This window comes from Hermetia illucens, chromosome 2, assembly GCF_905115235.1.
Source record: "Hermetia illucens chromosome 2, iHerIll2.2.curated.20191125, whole genome shotgun sequence".
NCBI lineage: Eukaryota > Metazoa > Arthropoda > Insecta > Diptera > Stratiomyidae > Hermetia > Hermetia illucens.
Genome location: NC_051850.1, coordinates 31,930,418 through 31,956,697, shown reverse-complemented (window position 1 = coordinate 31,956,697; position 26,280 = coordinate 31,930,418). Strand labels below are relative to the sequence as shown.

The following is a 26,280-nucleotide window of genomic DNA, read 5'->3' as shown; positions in this document are numbered from 1 at the left end:
GGTCGTCCCACATGAAATCTTCGTCTATCGAGTCGTCCTCCCATTCCCATGCAATAACTACTGCAAATTTGCTGCGTGCATCAATATTTGATTTATCATCTGTCGGTATCGAATCCTTGCCGGTTTCATCTGTTGGTAGAGGTTGAAGTTTGGAGCTTGAATCTTGGATAATCTTCGGATTTGCCGCAACTTGCTCATTTTTGGGGCTGTATTCTTCATCGACCTTCACAGCAAACGATTCCTCATCTACAGTCTGTTCTTCAGTCTCCTGAAGCATTCTGAAATAGTTGCTAGCTTTACCATCAAACCCATCAAGCGGATAATCGTCAATATTTACATCTATCACAACATGCTTCGTATCTGCTGGTGATATCGAATAGTTTTGCACTATGTCGGACAGGCCCTTTTCGTGAGCATCGTCTCTTTCAACAAGAGGCTCATATTCCATCTGAGCCGATATTTGAACAAGATCTATGGCAATTGATTCACGGAGGGTGTCTATAATCGATTCTTGGTTTTCGATTTCTTCAAGCTGTCTCTTCCATGAAGGATCTGATCGGTCAGTCTTTTCAAATTGACATACGTCAGCCTTAAGCCTCTTCAAATGTTGGTTGAGCTTGCGCTGTTTATGTTTGTAACGATTGAGGGTTGTTACGATAATGTTCTCCTGAGCCTCCCTGGCCTGTTCTGAATGTGTAGGAGCTGTCAGGGCGTACTTTGCGTACGTATTCAACGAGTTGTCGGGAGTAAGTCTACGCCTTTTGTGTCGTTGATGGTGACTAGCCTTGTACCGTCTAGAATAGATCGCCTTACTGTACTTCCGTCGTGAAAAGTTGTATTGACCGGATGGAAACATTATTTCTGGATTAGTATAGCGCATAAGCCTGTTTGCGAGAGACGTTAAGTTTAATTCAACAAAGTTTTGCTCTGAATTGAAGAGAGAGTTTGGACGGTGCTTATATAGGCCTAGTGCTCATTAAGTGAGAGGATGTTATAATTAGGTCATAAAACAAGCCCTATTGTTACTTTTTGTTGGTTAATGTTAGGGAACTAGATAATTAAGGTTAAAATCTTATTCAAATATCTTTTAGGCAGGAGCTCAATCTTTTCAGCAATATGCCCTTCTATCAAGGATACTGCTCTAGAACCTATCAAATGATTTCTCAACACAGGGGGAAGGTGTAGCAGATTATTTGTTGGAAGGAGTAAATCTTACTCCCATATGCTTTCTCTCAACCCATTTCGGGGCTTAGTCTTCCAGATGTCCTTCCTCCAACCATCTCGACCCGTCGATCATGCCCTCCACTTTTAAAATCAGATCAGCGATGCGTTGTCTTCGTTAACAGAATCTGCTCACCGATTTCGGGGACTGGCGGAATTTTTTGATTATGCTTTAGGTTAAGATTGCATGATCCGCCAAGTCCCGGCATGACCTCCTCGCGGTGGCCACTGGAAGCCGTCTCCGGAGGGGCCAAGAGTGTGTAGGTCCTGGCTGAGAGTAGGCTTATTTAATCAGCGGCGGACGAGTTGCTGGCATCCAGCCAGGAGACTAAAGCCTTCGAGGGTGGCACAGTAGGTGTCAGCCGTAGCACCGCTGTGCTGAAACCAACAGCAGGGGCCTCCCGGAGTGAACCGGCATATGCATTAGTAGTTTCCAGTTTGGAGTAGCGAGTATAAGCTACAGTTCTCCTATTCCGAAACCATCGATGTCGCCAGCTATGGGACTAGGGTCAGAGTTGCCCATCAGCTTCGATTTCATAATTTGGACGCCAAAGGACAAAACAGGGGATCCATTCCCTGCTTCCTCTGTATAAACATTGAGTGCCTGGATGCACTGGGAAAAGTAGACTACAATTCCTCCTAGAGGAAGACGTTGGCATCGCACGTGTACATGAGCCTAGGATCGGAGGCAACTGAACCATCGAAGCGCCACAAAGCAAATATTATAATTTGTTTCACAGCACGAGAGGCGCTCATCGGGACACACCTAGAACATGTGTCCTATCGAGGAAGAGTCTACGTTTTCGGTGTCCGGACCTGAGTTCAAGAGACTAAGTCGTGGTCAAACTGGAGGAAGAGGGGCAATGAGCGTGTATATTTCCTTGGCTTACATGGCTCACGACCTATAAGTTCCGCTAGAGGAACTGCAACATTTGACGACTACCATAGCAAAGAAGGCCAACCTGTTGATATTCTGCGATGCCATTGCATACACTTTGGGGCGGCTCGGAAATCAACGAAAGAGATGAGTTATTCTTTGACTTTGTTATTAAATCTGTCGGTGTGTTACAGGGGTAGTACACTAACCTTCCATTTTTCCAGCTCGGAGAACTGTGACAGGAAGGGGAATTGGCGGAAGTTGGTGTGGGCTGTGATTTTTGTTGTTTAGAAGACGGAGGTGAAATGCTTCTACGCACAAAGTGCCGAACCGAATTCCCTCTGTTACGTCTAGGACACTAACCCAGAACCGTTTGGTACATTGCTTCAGGCCAGGTCTATTCAGTGTCCCAGCACAACTCAGTGGTTTACGGAGCCTCACCTATCCTGGTATCCACCCATTTCCCCCTTTTTCGCCTTAAGAACGTCTTGAAAGTAACATGCGACTCTGTTCCACATATCTTCGCTCTGCACCATAGCCTCAATTATAATGACACTTTTCCGTCGACAGGCGATGTTGATCATACCCCTTGCAGAAAAAAAGTTGTGGCAGCCATCAGTCACTATATCTTTGCAGTAAATGCAGCCGAGCAAGGTTAGGTAATAATCAACCCGATGGTGCTTTTGATTGAACCACGCCCGCACGTCTTTGATGAGATGCGCGGTCCATCTATCCCTCAATTCTCTTTACCACGATCAGTGTCATGCGTTGAGAGTGAGAACTCTTTCTTTACAAGCGATGAATTTCTTATTTCGGAGGTATACCATCCTTGTCTTTGCGTTAGGCCCTTGCGGTGAATCTCCTTGTAAAGGGAGTCAGCCCATATTTAGGAAGCGTAAAGTAGGATGGGATGAGCCGCATTCATCAGCAAACGATGCTTACTGGATAAGCGACCTGCAACATTGGAAATCAGACGACAAATCGCAAACATTCTAGCTGCAGCCTTGTCTGCATTTTGCGAATCTGTTCGAAGAAGCTTTTCACCACGGACTTCGGCAAGACTACGGTGTCACCAACCCGAATAGGGAGGACTGTGGTTAGTACAACCACTTTGATTTTTTCCAGAGCTAGGGAGAATCCATGTTCATGCTAGCTCGTCGCATCCTCATTCGCTGTGTGCGCTGAGTTGTCCAACCGTGCGTGCAGCAATCAATATCATAACATGATCCGCGTATCTGACCAAATGCGATTCATCAGGCATCTCGAGTCATAGCAGACTATCGTATAAGGTGCTGTTCTTCTCGGTTATTGTAAAGCAAAGCGCGGTTCTTTAAATAGGCCCTCAATATCCGCAGAAGGTACCCCGCAATATGGGAACGATTTTTCAACGCCTCAATCATGTGGCACCACCTTGCAGAATTGAAGACGTTTCTTAGATCTAACGTCACAAGGAGCATCACTCATCGACAGAGACGACAGTGTGCTTTGACCAGTTTCGCCACTTAGACCACTTCCTCAATTGTGAATCACCCCGCTCTTAAGCCATATTGTTTTGGTAGCAGCACGTATTGCGTCAGTCAGTCTTGGCTTGATTTGTTTCTTAAGCAGCTTTCTCGGTGTGTCCCACATGTTCAGGGGATGGTACTCTGAAGGCGCCTCGGGATTGCCTTTGCATATCAATACAACTCTCGTAACCTTCCAGGGGAAGGGAAAACACCGCTGTGAAGCGTGCGTTGAATAACACAACCAGCTTATAGTTAGGTACACATCGCTGGGAATACCATTCGGTCCTGGTGATTTTTCGACGATCATGGACAGTGACAGTGAAGAGTGAATATTCGTCAGTACTCCCCCTTTTCCTTTGCAGTGTCAGCTCGGATCGGGTGGGAAAAATGTTTACGAGATTTCCTCCATCTTCACTGTTTCCATAAAACAAGTTTTTTTGGTAACGGATGCCTCATGGGTCCCTGTTAATGTCGCTGATTAACTCCTGCCAGTAGCATGCTTTTTGCCTGTTGGCTTCGTGGCAGTTGCTTTTTTGTTCTTCTGTGTTCTGCAGATCTAAGGATTACCTCATCTTGACCGCTTGCACACTGAGCAAACCACCGAGGTCTGAGATAGTTCTTTCGTAGATTTGTAATTCCAGTCGTCCATCAGTACGCAGGTAACTTCCCGTAACGAAATCTCCTTTCAGACACCGATGCATTGATGGAGGTGGACTGTGGTGCGGTGTTTGAAGTTTCCGTTGATATTGGAAATAAAATGAAGTTATTATTATTTTAAGGCACAGTGGCATCGCGTAGCTTAATAAAGGATTCTGTGCGTTGCGAAAGGTGTGCCTGTGGGCCGCAAGATGCGGACTCAGCATAAATCCAACCAAAACGCAACTGATGCTATTCACCACCAAGACAAGGATACCTGAATTCCATCTACCACGGCTGAACAAAGATTGGTTCTTTCCTCTAATGTAAAGTATCTGAGTGTAATCCTGGATCCTAAGCTAAATTGGAGGTTAAACATAGAACTGAGGGTTAAGAAGGCCTGTATAGCCTTCTATGCCTGTAAGAGAACCTTTGCAAAGAAATGGGGTCTCCGGCCGAGGATGGTTCTCTGGATGTACACCGCTGTAGTGCGTCCGATCCTGACGTACGGCTCTATTGTATGGTGGCAGACTTTGAAGAAGAAATACAATAGAACGAAGCTTAACAGGATTCGAAGAACCGCGTGTGCAGGTGCTACGGGGGCTCTGCAGTCCTGCCCGGCAGATGCTCTCAATGTACTCCTGCATCTCCTCCCCCAAGACCTCCGCATCAAATATGTTGCAGCGTTCAGTGCCGTCAGACTACGTGAGTCCGGATACTGGACAGTGAAGTCCTACGGCCACAACAACATCCTAGATAAAATACCTCGAGAAATCTGGGCATCCCCCACGGACTATGTCATATGCAAACTGAACTTCACGAAAAACTTTGCTGTGGACCTTCCAACCAGGGCAAAGTGGAAGACCGGCGGCGTGTTGCAAGACTATGACACGGTATTCTTTACGGACGGATCAAAGACGGCCTATGGAGTTGGCGCGGGGGTTTTCTCGAATACACACGGTGTATCCAAGTCGTATGGTCTTCCAAGTTTCGCCAGTGTATTCCAGGCGGAAGTACTGGCGATATTGGAAGTCTGCCGATGGCTGGAACGTGATTCGAGCCCCAAGCGTAACATAGCCATTCTGGCCGACAGCCAAGCGGCCATCAAGGCCTTGTACTCAACGACGACATCTTCCCGGCTGGTGGGACAATGCAGAGACGCGCTCAACCATCTGGGCGGCGCGCTCAAGGTCACTCTGCTCTGGGTTCCCGGGCATAGGAACATAGAGGGGAATGAGCGGGCTGACGGATTGGCCAGGCAAGGCTTTGCTCTTGGCACTCCCTCGGCGAATACAATCGGTGTTCCGCTGGCGGCTATCGGGGGCCGAGTCTACTCGCACTACCTAGCAGCCGCGGGCCTGAGATGGCGAAGGCTTACAAGCTGTGCCAAATCAAGGAGAATTTGGCCCGCTTATAACATAGCCCGATCACGAGAGCTCCTGTGCTAGACGCGTGCAAATGCATTCAAGATTACGGCGGTCTGCACGGGGCACTGGCCCATAGAGGACCCTGCCGCTAGGCTCGGCATACCCTACAGCTCGCATTGCCGAAGCTGCAGAGAAGGAAGGGAAACCCTGATGCACTTTCTCTGTGATTGCCCAGCTCTGGCTAGAGTCAGGATGCGGACACTGGGTAAACCATTCTTTGGGGACCTCAGAGAGATTTCTAGCTGCAGGGTCACAGCTGCTTTCCTTCGTGAATGCTACGGGCCGGCTCTGAAGATTCGAGCCGGCTGGACTCTGCTTCCCTGCTCCCATAACAACAGTCACGGTCTTAGGAGTTTGTGGCATCAAAACGGCGCACCAAAGCGCTAATTGGGCTCCTCGGAGCGGCCATTGATACCTACCTACCTACCTGTGTTGGAAAACGAATTAATTTTAAATACATATAACAGGGCAAATTAGGAATAGTGAGTAGCCTACATAAGGACGAAATCTATGAGCGATACCATGATCGTCAGGTTGTGGATAAAATACGGCTCAATAGGTTGTGGTGGGCGGATCACTTAATCCGTTTGAATGAAGATGATCCAACCCGAAAAGTCTATAAGGGCAATATCTATAGTAGACAAAGAAGACAAGGCAGACCCTACTTGAGATGGAACGATGGCGTAGGTCAGCACGCCAGACAACTTTTAGGGATATCGAATTGGTGGACCTCGGCGTAAAACCGGTAAGTCTAGAGTTCCTTATTAAGGCAGGCCTAGACCGGATATCGGCTTTTCCACCGCTGATGATGATGAATTAATTGGGAAAGCAAACGTGATTTTAAGGTGGCTTAAGGGTCGCTCTTGTATAACACAATATTAGGTAGGGACTTCCTAAAGCGCTGTGGCGTCATTGCCTATGTTTACGTGTACGGGGTGGCGTAATGGGTTTTAAGAAATAAGAGGATACACGGCTATACGGTGGGGGTACGAAAGCCGTAGGTAAGGGAAAAGCTACGAAAGAGCTACGGAGGAAAGCAACTAGACGCAAAAGCTTAGTTTCATTACTTGGAAACTGGGAAAGCTCCATATAAAGGGAATCAAATCTGGGGGATATTAGGTTAGGCCCCAGAGAGGAAAGGATCGCCCGGTTGCCCGTAAGGTCAAGGAAGTTAGATTTGTCTTCTTCAGGAAATGCTGCCGGGTGTAATCTTAAGTAATGTTGAATCAACATGATTGGGGAAGAAGTGAATCTTCGAAATGTTAACACTGAATTCGAGTGTCTGACCAATTAAAACTTTTAGACACTCTTAACCAGGAAGAAAGGAGTATTAATAAATAATAATAATCATCGTTGGCACAACAATCAAATTCAGGCGATCAGGGCCTTGAAGTATGCTGCCACCAGTGAGATTTGAACCGCGACCTTTCGCTACGACAGCCCAGCGCTCTAACCACTTGAGAAATCTGGGCACATATTAATTAAAATTATTTTAAAATTCATTTTTGTTGCAGGATCTTTCGACTTCACTTGACTTCGCACTGAAGGAGAGAACAAATAGTTCCCGAAATACTGACCATGTGGTAATTCAGTAAGCGTAAAAATACTTACTACTTACTTTTTTTACTTTTTCAACCCTATATTCCCTTTCACCCTTTCTCCTTATTTGTTCAAGCATTATCAACGTTTATTGCAAGGGATCTATTCTAATACAGAACAGGAAATGTCAAACCCCTTCCAAATTCCTTATCAATTTAACCAATCAATGGCGGATATGGATTTTATCGTCTTTTAAAGAAGCATTTAATTGTTGCTGAGTTGAAATCGTATTGTTGGAGGTGCTCCTTATTTAATTAATCAGTTGACCCATTTTATTAAATTTCAAAATAGATCCTTTAAGTTATTTTTGTCACAAGCCGGGTATTAAGATTAGATTTCACCGGCTTCATTGTATATCCTTGGAATAATGTCGATTAATACCCTGTCAGCGCTGGGTATTAGGTTGGGGGCTGAATTTATAGCCGAATTTATATTTGGTAAAGTAATTCTCTTTTTTGTTGACAGAATAAACAAAACTCATATTTTTAGTGTCATTAGAGGCGGAAATAAGATACAAGGATACATTTCATTCAATTACAATTAAAAATTCATGTAGTTTCCTGCGAACTAAGTACGCTTCCGACGTTCTTGAAATTAAATTATTTATATTAAGTCTCAGGTTTTCGTGAACTGCTTTTCTTCCTTAGTTTCCGCACTGCGAAAGTTTTATAATTTTAAACCAATAAATCCCGCCCCAAATTAGTTAAACAACTATAAATTTGTTTATTATTTGTACGTATAGTTGTGTCTGCTAATACTACGTACATGCATATATTTTTAGTGCCACTCGTGCCACCTTTATAAATGAGTACAATATTTAAAGAAAACCGGGGGTGAATGGAGTTTTCGTCTGGCTTCTTTCACCCTTCTGGTTGGAAATACAAACAATCGATTTACCGAGAACATGTGCATTCCACCGTGCCCACATAGCCAAAATGGAAAGCTCCTAGCGTGCGAAATGCCGGCAGCAGGTACCATGTTATCTAATTACAAAACCAAAATAAAGTAGGTCCCATTTTGCCAGACTTATAAATAATTAGGCGATAATATTAGGGGAAACGTAAGCGTAAATATGTATGGATGGGGTGTATCGATTTTTCTTGGAATTCATGTCGCCTCATATATAAAACTGTTTGACGTGGAAAATATGAAAAATATGGAAAGCGCCTATAATAAAATACAGCTGGACATGCCACCGGCTGGACTAATTTATTTGTACTTTGGACAATTAAACATAAAACAGGAAGTTAAACGGAGTTTAATGGTTGTTAGATATTGAAAGAACGGGAAGGACCTTTACCGGCGATTTTCGCAGTACGCAGGGGTAAATTTGATTGTATAAGAGCAATGTAAGAGAAAGTGTAAGAAGACAGGGTGATATAATACGGTGTGCATGGTTGCAAACTTTTGAAAATCGATCAATCTAACATTTGTGAATTACGAGAAATTTTGAAAATTCAGCAGTACATAGTTCTTATATTTGTTTCTGCGTAAATTGCTCCGGAAGGGAAATATAGTTACTATTTACCGCCAAATGGGACGTAGCCCTTCAAGACTGCCCGAGAAACTTACACTCTTTCTCCATTTTTCTGCGGAATGCGCTTTTGAGATGACCCATTCGTCGTCAACCTTAGGATTGTGTTGTATTATACGCGGTAGATTAGGCTTCTACCTAAAATCCATCGTTTAGCATGATTTAATAGTAATAGATCCAAATGCCAGTTTAAATTATGTCAATCAAGATCGGCCTTTTTTAAACTGTCAAGGAATATTCTAGTAAAATTTGTCAATGAAAGGAGGACCTCTTTAATCCAAGTGCTCCCTAACGTAGAGTTTTTTTAATGGGACAGGATAGGTGAATGCATTTACGCATAGACTGTTAGACTCTGTAACGGTACGCCGTCGGACTACCAACTAAACACCTCCCTTCGTTAGAGAGCTAGCCTGGAACCGTTTGCTAACCTATTTTGGACTAGCCCCCCGCTTTCCCGCCCTGTAGAGTTTTCAAATCAGGGAATTCTTTTCACCAACGGAAAGGGAAAGGCGGAAGGGAATTACTAGTTCAAGAAACTCTTGTTATCCGGCCCTCCACCGGTCGAGTTCTACTTTCTTTGCAACGAGAAGAACCCGAACCTAATGCACAATACGGCTCCACCTATCAGTGTTCTTTAGGATCTCAACAATCTTGTCTTCAGAGAAATTCCCTGTATTCAAATATACCTACTGACGATGATGGGCGTCGTCTACAACCCATTGCAAAACACGCAATTAGGAGATCGGGCCTTTCCAATCTTGTGCAGGTAAGACTGAAAATCTCCATGCCCATTTAGGGCCTGGGTAAGTTAGTCTCATCACGTTGCCAATGAGTCTCAATTTGCCAAGAGAGGTGCTACTTATCTAGCGAACGTTGCTGTTCTTCACGAGCTTGCATATGGCTTTACGCCCCTTAGCAAGAAGGGCAACGCGAATCACTCCCGCGATCACCATCACGGCCGGTTCACAGAGAGTGCAGTACACAGAGCACCCTCAAAACTCCACGTCTCTGTACTTGCGCGAGACACTTACGATATACCCTTTTGCCTAGAGGATCAGCCCCTACCTCTGCGTCTTAGAGCAGGAGAGACTAAGTTGAACTCATCAGAAAACGTCGCCTGCTAGACGTAGAGCGCGACTTAACGCCGAAACTCCAGCTGCAGCTTTGTCCGTTACTGCTTTGGTTTGTTCGAAAAATATAATCTTTAAGTCAAGAGTTAGTCCAAGGTACTTAACCATTGGTTTTGACTGGATTATCGACCCGCCGATCGACATGGGGCACACGACGGAATTCTCTCAAGATGACTATTTCGGCTTTTCCAGTGCATGGTTAAAACCATGAGCAGTCATCCATCCGTTTACCCGTCGCAGATGTAACAAGCGCCGCGACATCATCTGTATAATCGACCAGGCCCAACTCTTCTACCATGCCGAGTTTACGCAGACTATCATAGGAAGCGTTCCAAAGGTCCAACCCTAATGTGGATTTCTACGCTACCCTCGACAGAACCTCCATCCTCTGACCCTCTTCTGTCCCATAAAGAAGAGAGCGGTTCCTCAGATAATCCTTCAATATCCGTAAGAGATAGCTCGGCATGTGGAAAGTATTGTCTACTGTGCCTAGATTGTCTTTCCTTCTTATGGAATTGAAGGCATTTCTGACGCCAAGCGTTATGATCTATCGATGAACGGCATCCATGACTTACATGACAGCATCAACTGTGGATCTCCCTATTCTAAAGTCAATCTACCGGTGGGATAAGCTTCCGGCAACACATATTACTTTAACATGTCTACTTCTGATGAGCTTTTCGAGCGTTTTCCCGGCAGTGTAAAGCATATAAAGTGGACGACAATTCAGGGTCGGCTTTGTCTATACTGACCAGCGCAAGCCGCACCACCTTCCAACAAGAAGGGAAAATGTTCTCATTGAAACAAGCATTGAATGCGCCGAGCACCACGTCTGGTTGGTGTTGGAGCACCAGCTTGTACACCTCTGCTGGTATACCATCGGGTCCCGGCATCTTTTTGTTTTTTTAGAGAGAATTGCCTCTTCCAACTTTTTTATGGAGAAAAGTGGGCAGTCATCATCCCGTACGGGTTGCTCAGGTAATAGTGCGCGCATAATACCGTCCATCTTCTCGGTCTTTAGTGAATAGATTTTCCCCAGAGTCACCAATTTTTGGGTTATCAATTTACAACCGAGCCCCCATGGGTCCCTATTCATCTCGGCGACCGGGTCCTGCCAGCAGCGAGCTTTGCTTCTATTTATTTCCGTGCGAAGCTTCCTTTTGGATGATCTATACTCAGCCATTATGGTACATGCCCCCTCCCGGTCGTTTAGCCATTGTGTCAAGCGGCGAAGTTTGCGACAGCCCTTCCTGAGCTCTGCAATTTCCCCCGACTACCAATATATGGAAAGCTTGCCACGTCTCGGGCATGGAAACTCAGCAGTTTCATAATTGCATTTACGACAGTGTCAGCTACAGCGCGATCACCCGCAGGAGTGCCCTTCAACGAGGCTCATCTACTTCAAGAGTTTTGACAAACCTTCTAGTGTTCACCTTCATGACGTTCCACGCACGAAAAGAGCGCCGGGCTCACATCGAGAGTTTGTATTAACCACTTCGAAGGCAATGTATTGATGGTCGCTTGCCGAGAAGTCGCAGGTATTGGGTTGGGTTCCCCTCTGCTTTTTGCAAGAGCCCTAAGGTGAGTGCAGTCCCAAACTCAGCAGTGGCACGTGATATGTCGGGGTGCCATGAAGCTGGGTTCTTGTTTTTGGTACTGTTCACTGTCTTCGCAGCAAACTGCGGTAGCAATTCGCGAGCGGTTCCATTCCGGTGCACATTTATCTGTAGAATACGGATCATGTTGACCGCCCCGATAACCTAGTGTGCGTAACGCTCTCATCAAACGCGCCACGATCTCTGCATAAACCGCAGTTGTCCGTTTTATTGAAGGTGTTCGCTTTATGATCCGCCTGTGCGCATCTGCGGCATATTGGCTATGTAGCAGATTCCTAGCAGGTTTCAGACTTTGCCTATAATCCAAACATCTGTAACATTTGATTGGGGCGGCCCAGATTCGTATCCTACAGATTACCCAACCAATTCTGATTTGCCCGTTGTTAAGAAGCTTCCTTAGGTATTGGTCCCGAACAGCCAGTTTCGGTACTAACTGAGACCTTTCATTTGATACCTCACATGACTATATTTGATAAAAAAATATACAGGAGGGACTACCGGAGCCACAATTTGGATTTCGACAATCCCACTCAACGATCGACACCGTAGACGTTTTTTTTAAGTTGGCTCGAGACGCGATGTCGTCTAAGAAATGCTGTGCGGTGGTGACGTTGGACGTCAAAAATGCGTTCGATTCCGCCAGCTGGGACGGCTGGAAAGTTCACTGGCTAAAACGAGTATCCCCAGTTATTTGACTAGGCTCCTCGAAAGTTGCCTCTCGGAGAGGACACTTTAGTATGATACGGATGAGGGATCCAAGCAGTACAACGGCACTGCGGGAGTACCATAGGGCTCGGTGTTGGGTCCTCTCCAGTGGAACGTGATGTACAATGGGGTCCTTGTCTTTCCCGTGTCAAAGGGGGCCAAGATAATCGGTTTATTAGATGATCTAGCTGTGGTTATCGTCGCGAAACAACTTGAAAACGTTGAAGTGTGCACTAACGAAACCATTAGCGTGATAAAAACGTGGCTGGAGATGGCTCAGCTTGATCTTGCGCAAAAACAGACGAGGGCGGTCTTGATTACCAACTGTAGGAAGAGAGATACGGTTAATATTCGTGTTGGTGATCACATCATCACTTCGAAACTGGTTATCAAATACCTGGGCGTGATGATTGACGCTAAAATCAATTTTAAGGGACACGTGTGTGAAAGCGGCAAATACCAGCGTATCATCAGCACGGACGATTGGAGGCCCAAGATACAGTCGCAAATTACTTGTGGCCGGAGTGGTTCGCTCGACACTATTATACGCGGCAACAGTTTGAGAGGAAACACTAGCGTGTGAGAGTAATCGGAGGAGGGTAAATGTAACTTCCCGCTTAGTGGCGCTAAGGGTGTTGCGGAAATGATCCCGGTAGACATTCTGACAAGTGAGACACGCTGCCTGTACGAGGCAAGGAAAATGAATCCACCTGAAAAGGATGCAGAATACCGAAAGGCGACAAGGCGAGAGTCGCTGGAAAAGTGGCAGCAATGGTGGGATGACTTGCAGAAGGGTTACTGGACCTGTACTTTGATTCGCGTTATTGGGAGTGGATCCAGCGACGACACGGCGAGATTAACTGATGCAATTTCTGTCAGGTCATGGTGGTTACAGGAATTATCTGCACCAATTCAGGTTGGATGATTCTCCCTTTTGTCCTGAATGTGGTTGCACACCTGAGGACTCGCAGCACGTCATATTCTACTGTCCACGATGTTACCCAGAGAGGAGGGACCTGGAAGACGCCCTGAAAATCAAGCTGAACCCGCAGAACATCGTCGGGGAAATCCTGAAGTCGGAGGGAAGCTAGTGTACGGTGGACTCCGCAACCAAAAGTATACAGGGGTTACTTGGAAAAGCGGGGCGTGCAAGGAGAATGTGAAAAACAGAAGACTTGGTCGCTTAAAGCGCAGTCAACCCTGCGAAGTAATGCTTTGCGGCGGTTCCGCGGCTAAGGAAGAAGAAGGAAGTGAGGGTGGTTTTTGTGGGTGAGAAATCCACAGCGTGCTGCAACCTGGCGCGGCAGTGTCTCTGTAAGATTTCCATTTCTATCCATAAAAAAATGACAGACAAACAGACGGACGGACAAAGAAACAGTAAACCGATTTGAATAAGGTTTTGTTTTACAAAAAAAAAAAAACGTTAAAACGAGACAAAGATGCCTTACGCTTTCGTCCAGGGGAGAGGCAGCTCATAAGGCGCTGTCTCTCCTGGGAAGACGGGACCGTAGTACCTGTGAAGCGCTTCGGTGAAAGCTCTTCCGGATTGGAGGTGAGGCTTCTCCCAGATTGGAGTTGAGGTAGCGTCTGGGGAAATGCCTCTGCGTTGATCGAAACCGTATGCCGTGTTCACCGCTTATGTCCTCATCGTTAGTTTGTGTCATTGCGGGTTGCTCTGGGGTTATATTTTCGCATCGTTCAATCACAGATCATATAGCGTTTGTGAATGTTTTCTGTTTTTTTAGCTTTAAGTATCTACAAAATTCACCTACCAAAGATCTGCATTTCTTAAATGAAAGACACTTATATTTCTGAGTTAGAATAATTCGCATACAATTTGGGGACTGCGGCACTAAGATGCCATTGGCAAATTAATACCCAGTTTAGCGGATAGCGGACCTCAATTGCAGCCGTTTCAAATTTTCCCCTTAATCAATAACTTCAATACGCTAAGCTTGGAGTCATCAGAACTATAGTAAACAACTTTAATAGCAAAGTCCCAGCTAACACTTAATGCTATAAATTGCGGAAAAAAACTCTTATAAAACGATTCTCAAGCGGATTAGATGTTGATAGTCAGATAAAATCGCCATAATTAATAAAATGCAACATCATCCCTTGCAAGTGACTGATGGAGCCCATACTAAATTATCCGATAGGTAACTATAAAGATAGCGTGTTTGTCAATTTAGGGCCACGTACTTGTATCTTTTATTTGTTAGTTTCCCTTTCACGTGGGTTGAACAGCCCATTCTTGCGTCACCCTGTTCTTATCGGGCTGGGGTAGTTCATTGATTTTTAGTGAGCAAACGCATTGGAAGCAGACATCATACGATACGTGGTACTAAATAGAATCGACATTCCCCCGTCGAATTTCCTGCAGGGTAACGTTTATTATTGAGGTTATGCAGACGTTCTTGCGAAAGAACAACAATTTAGCACCGGAGGGCCTATGTATGTGGCCTAGGTACAGGTGACTATGTTATGTAAAACGTGCCGCAAAAAATTGAGTAAATTTTTGCAGAAAAAGATACGACAATGTATTGCAAATTAGACTCACTGTGAAATCCGGACGAATTGTTGATTGTACTGTTCAATGGTTTGAATCAATTAAGGGAACTTATGTAAATTGGCCTTGACGTCAGACCTTAGTCAGTGGATTGAAAGTATTTGACAAACAAGACACTGAAGGACACACACTCGCGAAAATTCCCCAATGATCCGGCTGATAATATATCTTCTTTACTTTTATCCTTTTGAAAAGATACTGCGTTATATCTTTATTCTTTTAAACAAGACAACGGGGAAGGACTTCAACTTGAAAATCACCTTTTCGGTTTTTTAGAACTATCTCACTGTTGAACTTAAGATCGTAATATTTCACTATTAAGCACTTTTCCCGAGAAGTCAAATCACTCAAATATATTCGAAGGACCGTCTGATATCCTTTAATATCTCAATTCAAATCTAATTACATAAAATCGGCGTTGGGTGTGATAAACAGCGAATCACGGCTGTGCATTATCACACAGCCTTCAGCACTGACTGTTCAAAGATACCAGTCCGAGCTTAGTTTCCAACATTGATTTTCATATAACGTCCGATACGAGATTCAATGGAAGCCAAACTATAGATTGTCAATGAATTCCACTCGTTGGCACATGATTGACCTCCCTAAGCGAATACTGAACATAGCACGATGTACCAATGGAAACCGGCAAACAACACGAACGATATAAGGTTCAGACTACTCGTATGTACGAACTGAGCTTATTCCATGTTCAGTGTCATAGTGCAGACTGTGTAAATCTTCTACCGACTGTCGTCACAGAATTTAGATACAAGATACAGGTTCTCGCGGGGGTTTTTCGTAGTCAAATGTGAGGCACGATAAACTGTTCCCCGTGCATAAAGTCCCAATTGAAACCACCACGTTACACTCTAACCACATGTTCCATCTGCTCATATCGTGCTTTCCTTGACCAGACGTTAAAACAATGAGTTTGCGCGGTTCCAAGGAAATCTAAATTCCCCTTTTTTTTCCAAAGTGCGTAATATATCGACTGGAGTATTCCAGTTTAGATAAACTTTAGGCTGTTCGATGGAAGTATTTATGCTAACTCCGCTCTTATATAGTGCGGAGGCTCTCTTCGTCCAGCAAAGCTTTGATATCCCAGCGATGGATACTGTGAGCATCTTTCCCATATGACCTATGCACCATGATTTTCAGATCAAGATGCTGGGCGAGATACAAAGTCCATGCAGACAGCTTTTTATGACTTTTTCATGTGCGCTTATTTAAAATCACACTCTGCAGTAGCCCTGTCACTTTTGATTGGTGTTGTCTATGTCAAGTCTGATAGCGTCATTAGGGAGTCTATTGTACTATTCAGGATTTTTAAAAGTTGACCTGATTCTTTCACTCTCGAGAGTCAACGCTCTCCTTCGGGTTGTTTTACAATATTCGTCAATGTTTATGCTTATTATGGGATTTTCCAAGGAGGAGACGGATTGATTCCCACTAGGCTGATTTTTTACGGAAGGACCGGGATGTCCTAATTCAGGCTGGGGAAGAGCATAATTTTCACCCTGAGCTCGGATTTTCTTCCTGCGGCCTTGAATGTGGACCGAAGGGTGTTTGACGAATGTTGAATGTGGAATGCAGCCACGAAAAGCTTTTTCTCTTCTACACTTTTCTAAATCGTGCTCCTAAAATGTAGATACAGAGTAGAGGAATAGATCACCTTCCTATTTTTCTTTAGCCTTTGTCCCATTCACAAGCGGGGTCGACTCGTCGTGATCAGTTACGTCTTTTTTTCTATCGAAGGCCTGCTCTGGATGCAATCGCGAGGCTTTTAAATCCCCAATCAGCGTATCATGACACCGTTGTTTCGGCCAACCTTTTGGTCGCTTATCATCGATTTCATGTTCAGACGGACGTCGGATGTTCCGTATAACGTGTCCATGACAAGAACACAGAGGAGTGGTTGCGCTCCCTTGATTAACACCAACAGAGACACGCTGCAGTTTTGACACATCCGACAACTTTACTTTTCGGATCGGGGTAGAGGTCCCAGAACCCAGCGCACGAGTTCTTCAGGCACTGGTCGTAGAGCATACTATTTGGATTCGTGTGGCATACGGTCAAACGCTTACCTTAGATCCAGAACTGCAATGTGAAGAGGACATTGCTTCTCACGGTGCTTCTCCCTCAGTAACCACGCAGCGTGCATTGCGTCAGTAGATCCATTGACAAATCCAGCTTGATTTACGGATATTTGAACGATTTCGCGAAAATGGTATTCAAGAATGCGTTCAAAAATCTTTATATCATAGTACGGGAAATGCTGGATTACTTACCTTTTTCCATATTGGATCTGTGTTCTATTTTCTAATATAATAATCCGATTGAAGAATTCACTGGGCCACAGTGTTGGGACCCATCTTATCGGTTCCCAAAGCTGGGGTGCGATGTCGCCAGGTCTTTCGTTTTATTGCTTCTTCGAATTCAGTGGCGTTACGTCTCTATAGGTTGACGTGAGTACCTGTCTCGAGGACTTAATCCCACAATCTTCTTCAGACATGGATTGATTTTGTGACCACAATCAGAGCCCCGCTGCGATGAGCTACAAAGGTACCAGTCTATACCGAGTGCATAGGTCAGCATTCATACTGGTCGATGCAAAACCTACCTTAATGTCTACCAAACTAAGGGTACGGCTCCCAAGTTGACACGCAACACCACGTCGAGGCCCGAAGGTCTCTGTTCGCTTGAACGTAACAAACAACCTTCATGAAGCTCCCACTAAGGGGCCAACCGCAACAACCGAGCTGAACGCACATACAACAGGAATTCTCCTGAAGTATGTGAATTCAAGGGCTATCCCGGTTCTCATGGTACCAGTATACCCCTGGTAAGGCTTCGTGATCCATTTCCACTTCAGATGAGTCGCCGTGCAGACTCGGGTCTGATCGCCCTAATTAGGCCTTTAGATCATTCGCTTACTGCATCACACCCGGCAAACCAAGGTGATACAGCGTCACCACTATGGAGGCTCTCTGTCACTTGGTTTTGGTTCGGCCGACAGGACTGCCGCCCCGTCTTTCTTATCGCCACCTCTGAGCACCAGTAGCGCTGACAGGTAGAATTCTTCCAAATGTTGGCAATGCTTGTGAAAGAGGAGGGTGCTCGAAATATTCTCGCCATCTATCCGTTAGGGCGCAATAAAAATGTTCGATATCCTGAGTGCGTCTTTTGACAAGTCGATAGAGATCACTCTCGCCATTCCGAGTGTCCAGTTTATCGTAAGATCTTTATAATGAGCTGCTTGGGTGACAGCGATCGCTTTCTTTGCTTCCCGGTTGGTATTGCTAATTGGCCAACGTTTTATCGTCGAGAAACTTGTAGTAGAGGCTTTTCTTTTCAGGGAACTTCATTTGAACATAGTCATTTCAAAGCCAAGTATCTCGGTTTATGAACCGCTTACCTGGTTTGGTGGCCCCGAGGATTGCAGAGGCCGCTTTGTGGATCGTGTCTTTAATTTGGTTCCGCGATTCTTCCACATTCGTAATGGTTGTTAATCGCGTAAGTGAGATCATTTCTTCTTTCTTCTCATGAAATCGCCACCATTTAATGCCGTTTTATCGGTGGCTTTTTTCGCAAGACGGCAATCAATGGCCGATGTTGAAATGCGATGGTCTCATAGCGAACGGTTTTCCAGTCAGTAACGGTGATAAAATATCGGCGTCCTATGAGAATATAGTCGATTCGCGTTTTTCTAGTCCCACTCTAAATTGTATGAAGATGAGACAATCGTTTGATGAACCATGTATTCATAAGTACAAGGTAGTGGGTGTCCACAGAATTGACTATACGCTCGCCATCCTCATTGCGCGCTGCAAATCCCTTTCTGCCGTGGCACCTGTTCTTCCTCTTCAATTGCATGATAGGCCAAATTTATCCTTGACTCTCAGGGCCACTGGGTGGCGTCCTTCGAGTATGCCTTTGAATACCCTAATAGGTATTTGCTTGTCGTCATCCATTCAACGTGACTGATCCACTGAGTTTTTCGTATTTTTACCACCATCGATGCTGCTGGGTCGTCATAGAGCTGGTACAACTCATGATGGTATCTAATTCGCCAGTCAGTTCTTTTACCGGCCCAAGTATTCGACGTAAAACTTTACTTTCGAATGTATCGATGGACTTCTCTAACGCCTGCGTTAGAGTCCACGCTTCCCAACCGTACAGTAACAAAGGTCGTATTATAGCCTATAGCCTTGTAAAATCGGAGCTTATTTTTCCTGTACACCCTTTTACTTTTCATGATCCGTAGGTCTGAGTAGTATGATTTGTTGACCATCATTATTCATCGTTGAATTTCGTTCTTTTCGTTACTATTCTTGGCTGTATCTACTCCTAGATATACAAAGTTGTCCACGTTTTCAAAATTAAAGTCGCCCATTGTCAGGTTTTGTCGTATTGGTGGCTGCTTCTTGATTGGGTCATGAATTTTGTTTTCTTTTGATTAATTCTTACTCCGACTTCTTGCGCTGCTTCATTTAGTTGTAGGAATACTTCCTTGGTGTCTGGAATTGAACGTGCCATGATGTTTATGTCGTCAGTGAATCCCACTATTTGTGAAGATTTGTAGAGCAATGTTCCCGGGGTACCTAACTCCAGTTTTCACATAACATATTCAAGAGCTAGGTTAAAAAGCATGGGGCAAGTCCAATCTCCTTGCTTTAATCCGCAGTTCATTTCGAAGCGTTGGGTTAGCTCGCTAAGTACCTTTACATGGGATCGTCAGTTCGGTCATTCGTACCAGTTTTTCTGGTAGGCGGAAGTCACGCATGAGACGATATAGTAATTTTTGTTTGATCCTATCATACTTTCCAATAGTCGTTTGATCGTGAAAATTCTGTCCATCGCGGGTCGTCCTTTTCAAAAGCCACATTGGTATTCACTAATTAATTTGTGTGTATATGGCTCTAACCTAGCTTGGATGATTTTCGTCAGGATCTTGCAAGACGTGCACAACAATGAATTGCCTCTTCAGTTGTCACAGGTAAGTTTGTCTTCTTTTTTATGTATAGGACAAATTACGCTCTTGCGCCATCGTTAGGTGATTTTTCATTTGTCCAAATTTTTAAAATAAGTATTTGGCTTCTGTTACTGTCTCTCTTATTATCCACATGACCATAAAAGTCGCCTACAATAATGATATCAGCGGGCACATTACGGGTCTTTCCATCGAAAAGTTACCAGGTCAACAACAACGCCATATCCCAATCGGATCACGTTAAATATTTAGGGATATACCTTAATAAAAGACTCCCTTGGAAACAGCACATAGAGGCAAAAAATCAACAACTTAAACTTAACTTCAACATTTTTTGTGGATGCCTGACAAAAAATCAGAACTTTCTCTGAACTGCAAGTTGTTGATCTAAAAAAATGGTGCTCAACCCTGTGTGGACTTATGGGATTCAACTATGGGGCTCTGTCAAATCATCTAACAACAATTTGCTTCAGCGATCTCAGCCTAACATTCTGAAAAATATATGCGCTGTTCCCTGGTATCTCCGCAACCCCGATCTCCATAAATTCTTAGAGACCAGGACAATAGTGGAAGAAATAGAGTGTTCCGCTAATAAACACTTAGCCACACTGAAGTGTCACCCCAACATAATGGTTAAGAGAATTTTGTCTCATCGGAAATTCAAGAGGCTGACAAAAATCGACCCCCTGGATCTCGGAAAAGTGTCTACACTTGTATCATGCTCTTGTTTTTAAGGTTTTGTGCAAAACAAGACCTTATTAAAATCGGTTTACTGTTTGTCTACCTGTCTGGTGGAAAGGTGAGAGCTGTGAACGCTCACGCATAGAGTAAGTTACATCGTTCTACGTCGAATTTAAGGAGGTGGAGATAATTTTTTTCACCAAATATAGGCATGTGGGGTATCTAATGAAAGGTCTTGATTAGTAAAGTTGGTCTTAGTTTTGACATTTGCTGAAAAGGTGGGAAGTAAGGGGGTAAAAACTACTCAACCTAAAAATCTGAAAAAAACTCTATATGGTGCCTAGGCTCCGAAATACCCTTCATGCCGATATCTGTTCAAATAAAGTTTCTATAATTTTTAGTAATTGACCGCAAAACCTACCTTAAGTTCATCCTAGAATCACGAAATTGCAGCAATATAGACTATAACATAGAGCATGATCCTAACAAGTTTAGTGGAAATTGCGCCATTACTAACAAAGTTATAATAGGTCAAATTTGTCGCTTCTTTGCAAATTTAAGGTGTGGAATGTCAATATCACGCAAAAGTGGATATTCTCACATAATATATGCATATATTACGTGCTACATACTAATGGGACAAACGCACACTCAAATGGCCTTATAAAAGAAATACACAAAATCTTTCATACCTGAAGCGCCGAGGTTTCGGTTTCCCTATTTGTTTTTACATAAAAAATTAATATTGATTACCAGTTCCTAAAAAGTTGCTATTTAACATCAAATTACGGAATTAAGGAAAAAAAAAATGTAAAAATAAAAAGGAATATAGTTGATTAAACAGAAAATTCCCGGTAATGGTATGCGACTATGTTAATAATATCTTAGTTTTAAGAATTGAAATGTATTTGCTTCCAAATGTATGGTTGGAGTCGAATAATAAACATTCCGAAAACGGCTATCTGCACACCGGACTCTTCGAGGTCACTGGGACTGGGACTTGTGCAGCCCTCAACAGACTTCAGGTTCATCCACGCTGTCTTACGAAACTTGAATTTTTGTTTCGTCTACATCGTGCCAGAAGTGTAAGATCAACAAAAACATTCGAAAAGAAGTAGGGGTATTCCCTAGGTCAACCAGGAGCTGCCACACCATCCTTCTCGACATCATCGGCCCTTTACGAGATTCACACGGCTTCAAGAATTACCTCACAATCATCAACAGGTTTATGCGGTGGCCAGAAACAATACCTCTGTCTGACATTGCAGCACAATCATGTGCTGAGGCCCTCTGATGAAAGTGGATTCCGCGCTTTGGTGTTGCAGTCGTTATCATCACGGACCAGGGAATGCAATTCGAATCTAGTTTTTTCGCGGAGTCAGGAAAGCTCTTTGGCTTCAAACGGCGTAAGACTACTGCATACCATCTACAATCCAATAGTATGCTGGAACGTTGGCACCGGACGCTGAAAGCCGCCTTAATGGCTCGCGCGATTCGTCGTAGTCGCGGTCTCTGCACAGCCCAGCGAAAGGTATTTGCGGCCAGCCTCGCTAAGATGGTGTACGGGAAGAATCTATGTCTTCACACCAATCCTGTACTGGACATCAGAGCGGTATAAAACAACTCAGGAATGCTGCGTCTGCTCAGGGACGCCCCGACACGCGCATCTCCAGGGCTCGTGAGACGAGTAGACAGATCCTCATTAGGGTGGACGGAGGCTGCTGCAACCACCATACGAGGGCTCCTTTAGGGTGCTGTAACGAGGCGCGCATTCGTTCAAGCTCGACGTCCGAGACGGACCCAAGTGGTTCTCCTTATCGAGGCTGAAGGCCTTCGATAAAACGGGGGCACTTCGAAAAAACGCCCGCGAGGCATCAGATTTGACCTCCATTGGAGTGATCAGGCGGATCCTACGCGGTTTCAACTAGGAGTGGAGTGATGTGGCGGCACATCGGAGACACGAACCTGGGCGCCGTTATGGATTCACCTCCACTGCTGCATTCAATGGCCGCAGAGAACAACTGACGGCCTGACATGAGACTGGGAAAAAAATGTCAATAACGACCTTTTGTAACCTGTCTCATAAGGAACTCAAATCTCGTCCGTCGGGCAGAGAGGTATTTTTGTATTAGAATTCTTGTAGAGAGCTGTGATCGAATTGTGATAATTTATGTATTGGTTAGATAAATGAAATTCAATTAAATGATGTCCCAAAAATTCAGAAACGGATCTTGAATTATTAGGGAATACCTTTCCCCAAACCTTTATCACCGCAAACTTCCGTCCAGGAATTCTTCCAATTTATGCTCTATCACCTCCGCGGAGATCTATCGTGGAGAAAATGTCGCAATTTATTCTCTTTTTTTTGAGTCAAAGACCATAGCCTTCCTTCAAAATGTGGATCATCATGTGGTGATTTGGGGAGTGCCGTCCCCACGTACTCGAGGAGGACTATCAGACTCGATTCTGCAGGAGACTCATCTGAAGTGGCTATTGCCGCGAAGCCACACCGGAGGTTATTTGGTGTCATGGGAACCGGGGTTGTTCGTTTATTTGCGGTTAGACCCCTTGTGGGAGTTTCATGGTGCTTGTGGTTATGCCTACATCGCGGGCAGAGCTCCTTGTGAGCTCAAGCACGCTACAACTCGGGTGCCGTACCCAGCACTTGCGGCAGAGGTGTTAGATAGGCCTTGTATCCATTGGTATGAATGATGAGCCTGTGCTCAGTATGAACCAGTACCGCAGTGCCAGTCATGATGGGGCTCTGATTGTGGTCTCCAAATCAATCCGCGTCTGAAGAGGACCATGGGATTATGACTACATGGCAGGTACTGATGTTAAACCCCCAGGATCTTCATTGTGTGATAATGTTCTTTCAGACATTTTTGGTCCAGTTCGAACACCAACCTAACACTGTCTTATTCTGTCCTGCCCAGATCGGTGCTCACGACTGTAAAGTAACCTCATCAATACACTGAAAATGGAGAAGCTCATCAATTTAATATTTATTTTCATTTTTGTTTCTGCAGCATTTTGCTGTCCTTAGAGTCCTTTTGTCCTTTGCCGTTTTGTACTTTTCAGCCACTCTTGAAAGTAGAATTCGTTTCAAAAACTAATCAAGATCTAAATTCCGATCCCATGCCTATATTCGAATTTGGATATTCGAATATTCTCACCCATTTCTCGGCGAATAAAACGGAGGCAATCCTGTTGAAGGGAACGTTGGCCAGAAGGCCCACTTTAAAAATCCAGGGTAATACGATACGAGTCGTATCAGAGTTAAAATACCTCGGGTTATGGTTGAGTGCTAGCACAAACCATCGTCAGCATATGATGGAGACAGCAGGCAAAGCCAAAAGGATATTCAGCAGCCTTGTTGGACTTGCTAACGCTGATTGGAGATTAGGTCATAGGGCCGAGATCATCATATATAGAGGATTGTCGGTTCACGTCCTAACGTATGGAGCGATAGGGTGGGCACCATTCACGAGCGACACAAATATTGCGCCAATTAGATCTGCCCAACGAATGGCGCTCATAGCAGTTACAGGTGCATACCGGACTGTCTCAACAGATGCTCTGTGTGTGGTACCTGGTGAGCTACCGATAAAGTTTGCGGCAATTGAGAGACACTGTGCCTATGAGCTTAGGAGGGGAATTAGGTTCTCGGTTGAAGGAGAGGTCTTCAACGAGAGGTTGTCTGAGGGAAAGAAAGAAAAGAGGAGGCTGAGACATGGCATCTTAAAGAAATGGCAGAGGGAATAGGATATTAGCGAAAAGGGAAAAATTACGAAATGTTTCTTCCCAGATGTCGCAAAGAGAGATGAAATGGCTCCATATCAACCATTATGTGAGTCAATTCCTTACGGGACACGGGGATTTTAGGAGCAAATTAGCTCAATTTGGACCTAGCAGAAGCAGTGACTGCAACTGCGGTGAGGAAGAGACTGCATTACACGTGCTATTTGAATGTTCCACGTACGAGGATGAGCGTAATAGGGTGGAAATTAGATGTAGAAGGGAGCTTGGGAAATGGCCTGTTTCCCCTGAGGAACTGGTGGGGGAGAAGGTCTTCCCCACGTTTAATGATTTCTGCAGGGAAGTATTTAAAAGTAAAAAGGCCTCTAGGGTTTTAGACATAAGTAAGTTGCGAATGCATCAGGAAGGGAGTTAATGAATATGTCAGTGGGTGAACGAACTTATCTAGGATATTAAGTGAGGGAAATTCTATAAATTAAAGGGAGAGTGGGATAGTTGAATGAATGGACTAACGGGGCCACAGGGGGTTTGAATGAGTGTTTATTGGATGAGTTAGGATTAAGATTAGAGAGAGGGTATGAAAAGATTCGCGTAGCCTGCTGGTGAGGTCAGCGATGCGAAATGAACATTGCCTGCAACTATTGTTGAGCCCACGTAGAGCTCGGAATTGCGGTTCCTTAATCTATGAGAATAGCCTAAAGACTGTCGAACGGATGATCGCACCGGATGTCGAGGAATCTACATCGAACGCGTACCTCAGGGTTGAGTAAGGCTCATTCGCGCCCTAGCGCGAAACTCAACATTGGTGTTGGACTCGAGGTGGTTGTGGTGTTAAACAAGTCGACAAGCTAGAGTCGCATCCCCGGTGAGGGACTTGTAAGGGCGCATCCTTGCAAGAAATCTACCATCTGGCCCAGCCAGAAAACAAGCCATCCCGAAAGGGAGGGGAGGTACGGCCGCAAGGCTCAGGCACTCCTAAGGCACAGTGCAGTAGACACAGACTTCATGTTCGCATCCATTCCCTTGCATTGGGAGCGCAGGTCGCGACTTTGCATTCTTACATTCTATATTTCCAAAGGTCTACTTCCTCCTGACTTTTAAGCATTAGATACACAGTTTACTACAGTAAAGTCTTTACCGAATCAAACAAAATAAACTTCGCTACGAAATCAATTTATTTATTTATGAATCTTGTGCGAATCTTCTATCTTTACCCCTGTTTTTCACGCTTTCGCTGTTTCGGTTGTTGTAAATGACGCAACGAAAACATTAATCACTGTTATCATAAATACACCACCCACAAGAAAATCATTTGTTCGATTCAATTTATCTCGTCTCCCACGATTTTTCATCTGGCGCTAAAATGATCGTTGATAATAAATTCAAGAGAATTAAATAACACTTCATCAAAGTCTTCAATTTTCAGCTCGAACGTACACATACTTTGAAAATAAGCGCGATTCCCACGGAGACTTGTAATATCAAGGATAGCACGATTAAGGCCACGCTGAAGTAAAAGGTCTTCGAGTCCATATTGTAAGTAATTAAAAACCGCAACTGATTAGCGTTGGCTGTAAGTAGTGCAATGTCCATCATTCCTGCAAGAGTCCACTGGCTTTTTTTGAGGAAAAGTGGAAAATTCACGATTTTACCTTCAGCAACATTTTTCTTGGATTGATAGGGGTTTTTCCCGTCCACAGAGTCTTTGCTTCCTTTGATTTTCACATCCAGATGGTCCTTGTCGAATGACCCTCGCGCTAAAGATCTGTTCTCGTCTTTCTCTTCATTGTAGGAGCGAGTTTCTTCATCTGGGTTAGAATGGGGCCGATTCCCAACCTGGTCCAACTGAATCACAACACCTTGACTCGAAGACATTTTTCTTACATCGTAATTATGCTATTTGTAACTTGAAACTAAACCATTGGATGGGCATAATGTTGTTAATGTTGCCTGAGGATCAGCTGGAAATTAATTTTATCGTATGCGGTTTTGATTGTGGTCAAAATGTTGATAAGGGAGTGAAATGAA

General features: G+C 44.4%; 2 protein-coding genes across 4 annotated transcripts in view; both read right to left on the bottom strand.

Moving 5' to 3' along the window:
* The window catches only part of LOC119650462 (long-chain-fatty-acid--CoA ligase 6), a 149,490-nt gene extending 133,836 nt beyond the window's left edge, over positions 1 to 15,654 (bottom strand). Inside the window, exon 1 of the mRNA XM_038053325.1 lies at positions 14,811 to 15,654. The gene's annotated coding sequence lies outside the window, so the exon portion shown is untranslated. The remainder of the gene's footprint in view (positions 1 to 14,810) is intronic.
* Positions 15,655 to 25,415: 9,761 nt separating this feature from the next.
* On the bottom strand, positions 25,416 to 26,198 carry LOC119649244 (ninjurin-1). Of its 3 annotated transcripts, none has more exons than XM_038051312.1 (3): positions 25,905 to 26,198; positions 25,690 to 25,823; positions 25,416 to 25,610 (listed from the first exon to the last, which is right to left on the bottom strand). In XM_038051312.1, exons 1-3 carry the CDS (start codon positions 26,125 to 26,127, stop codon positions 25,476 to 25,478), a joined length of 492 nt encoding a protein of 163 aa, XP_037907240.1. In that variant the 5' UTR covers positions 26,128 to 26,198; the 3' UTR covers positions 25,416 to 25,475. The 3 variants fall into 3 exon arrangements, with proteins under 3 accessions (XP_037907240.1, XP_037907238.1, XP_037907239.1); XM_038051310.1 differs by having other exon boundaries at positions 25,690 to 25,850; positions 25,905 to 26,196; XM_038051311.1 differs by having other exon boundaries at positions 25,696 to 25,850; positions 25,905 to 26,195.
* Between the last annotated feature and the right edge of the window lie 82 nt (positions 26,199 to 26,280).

What these genes read in the sequence shown, in the direction of transcription:
- LOC119649244 (XM_038051310.1), bottom strand. Translation starts at nt 26,127, where the DNA reads ATGTCTTCGAGTCAAGGTGTTGTGATTCAGTTGGACCAGGTTGGGAAT. An exon ending in CAAGAAAAATGTTGCTGAAG is followed by an intron (nt 25,851 to 25,904) that starts GTAAAATCGTGA and finishes GGACTCTTGCAG; the next exon opens with GAATGATGGACATTGCACTA. An exon ending in CGCTTATTTTCAAAGTATGT is followed by an intron (nt 25,611 to 25,689) that starts GTACGTTCGAGC and finishes CGATCATTTTAG; the next exon opens with CGCCAGATGAAAAATCGTGG.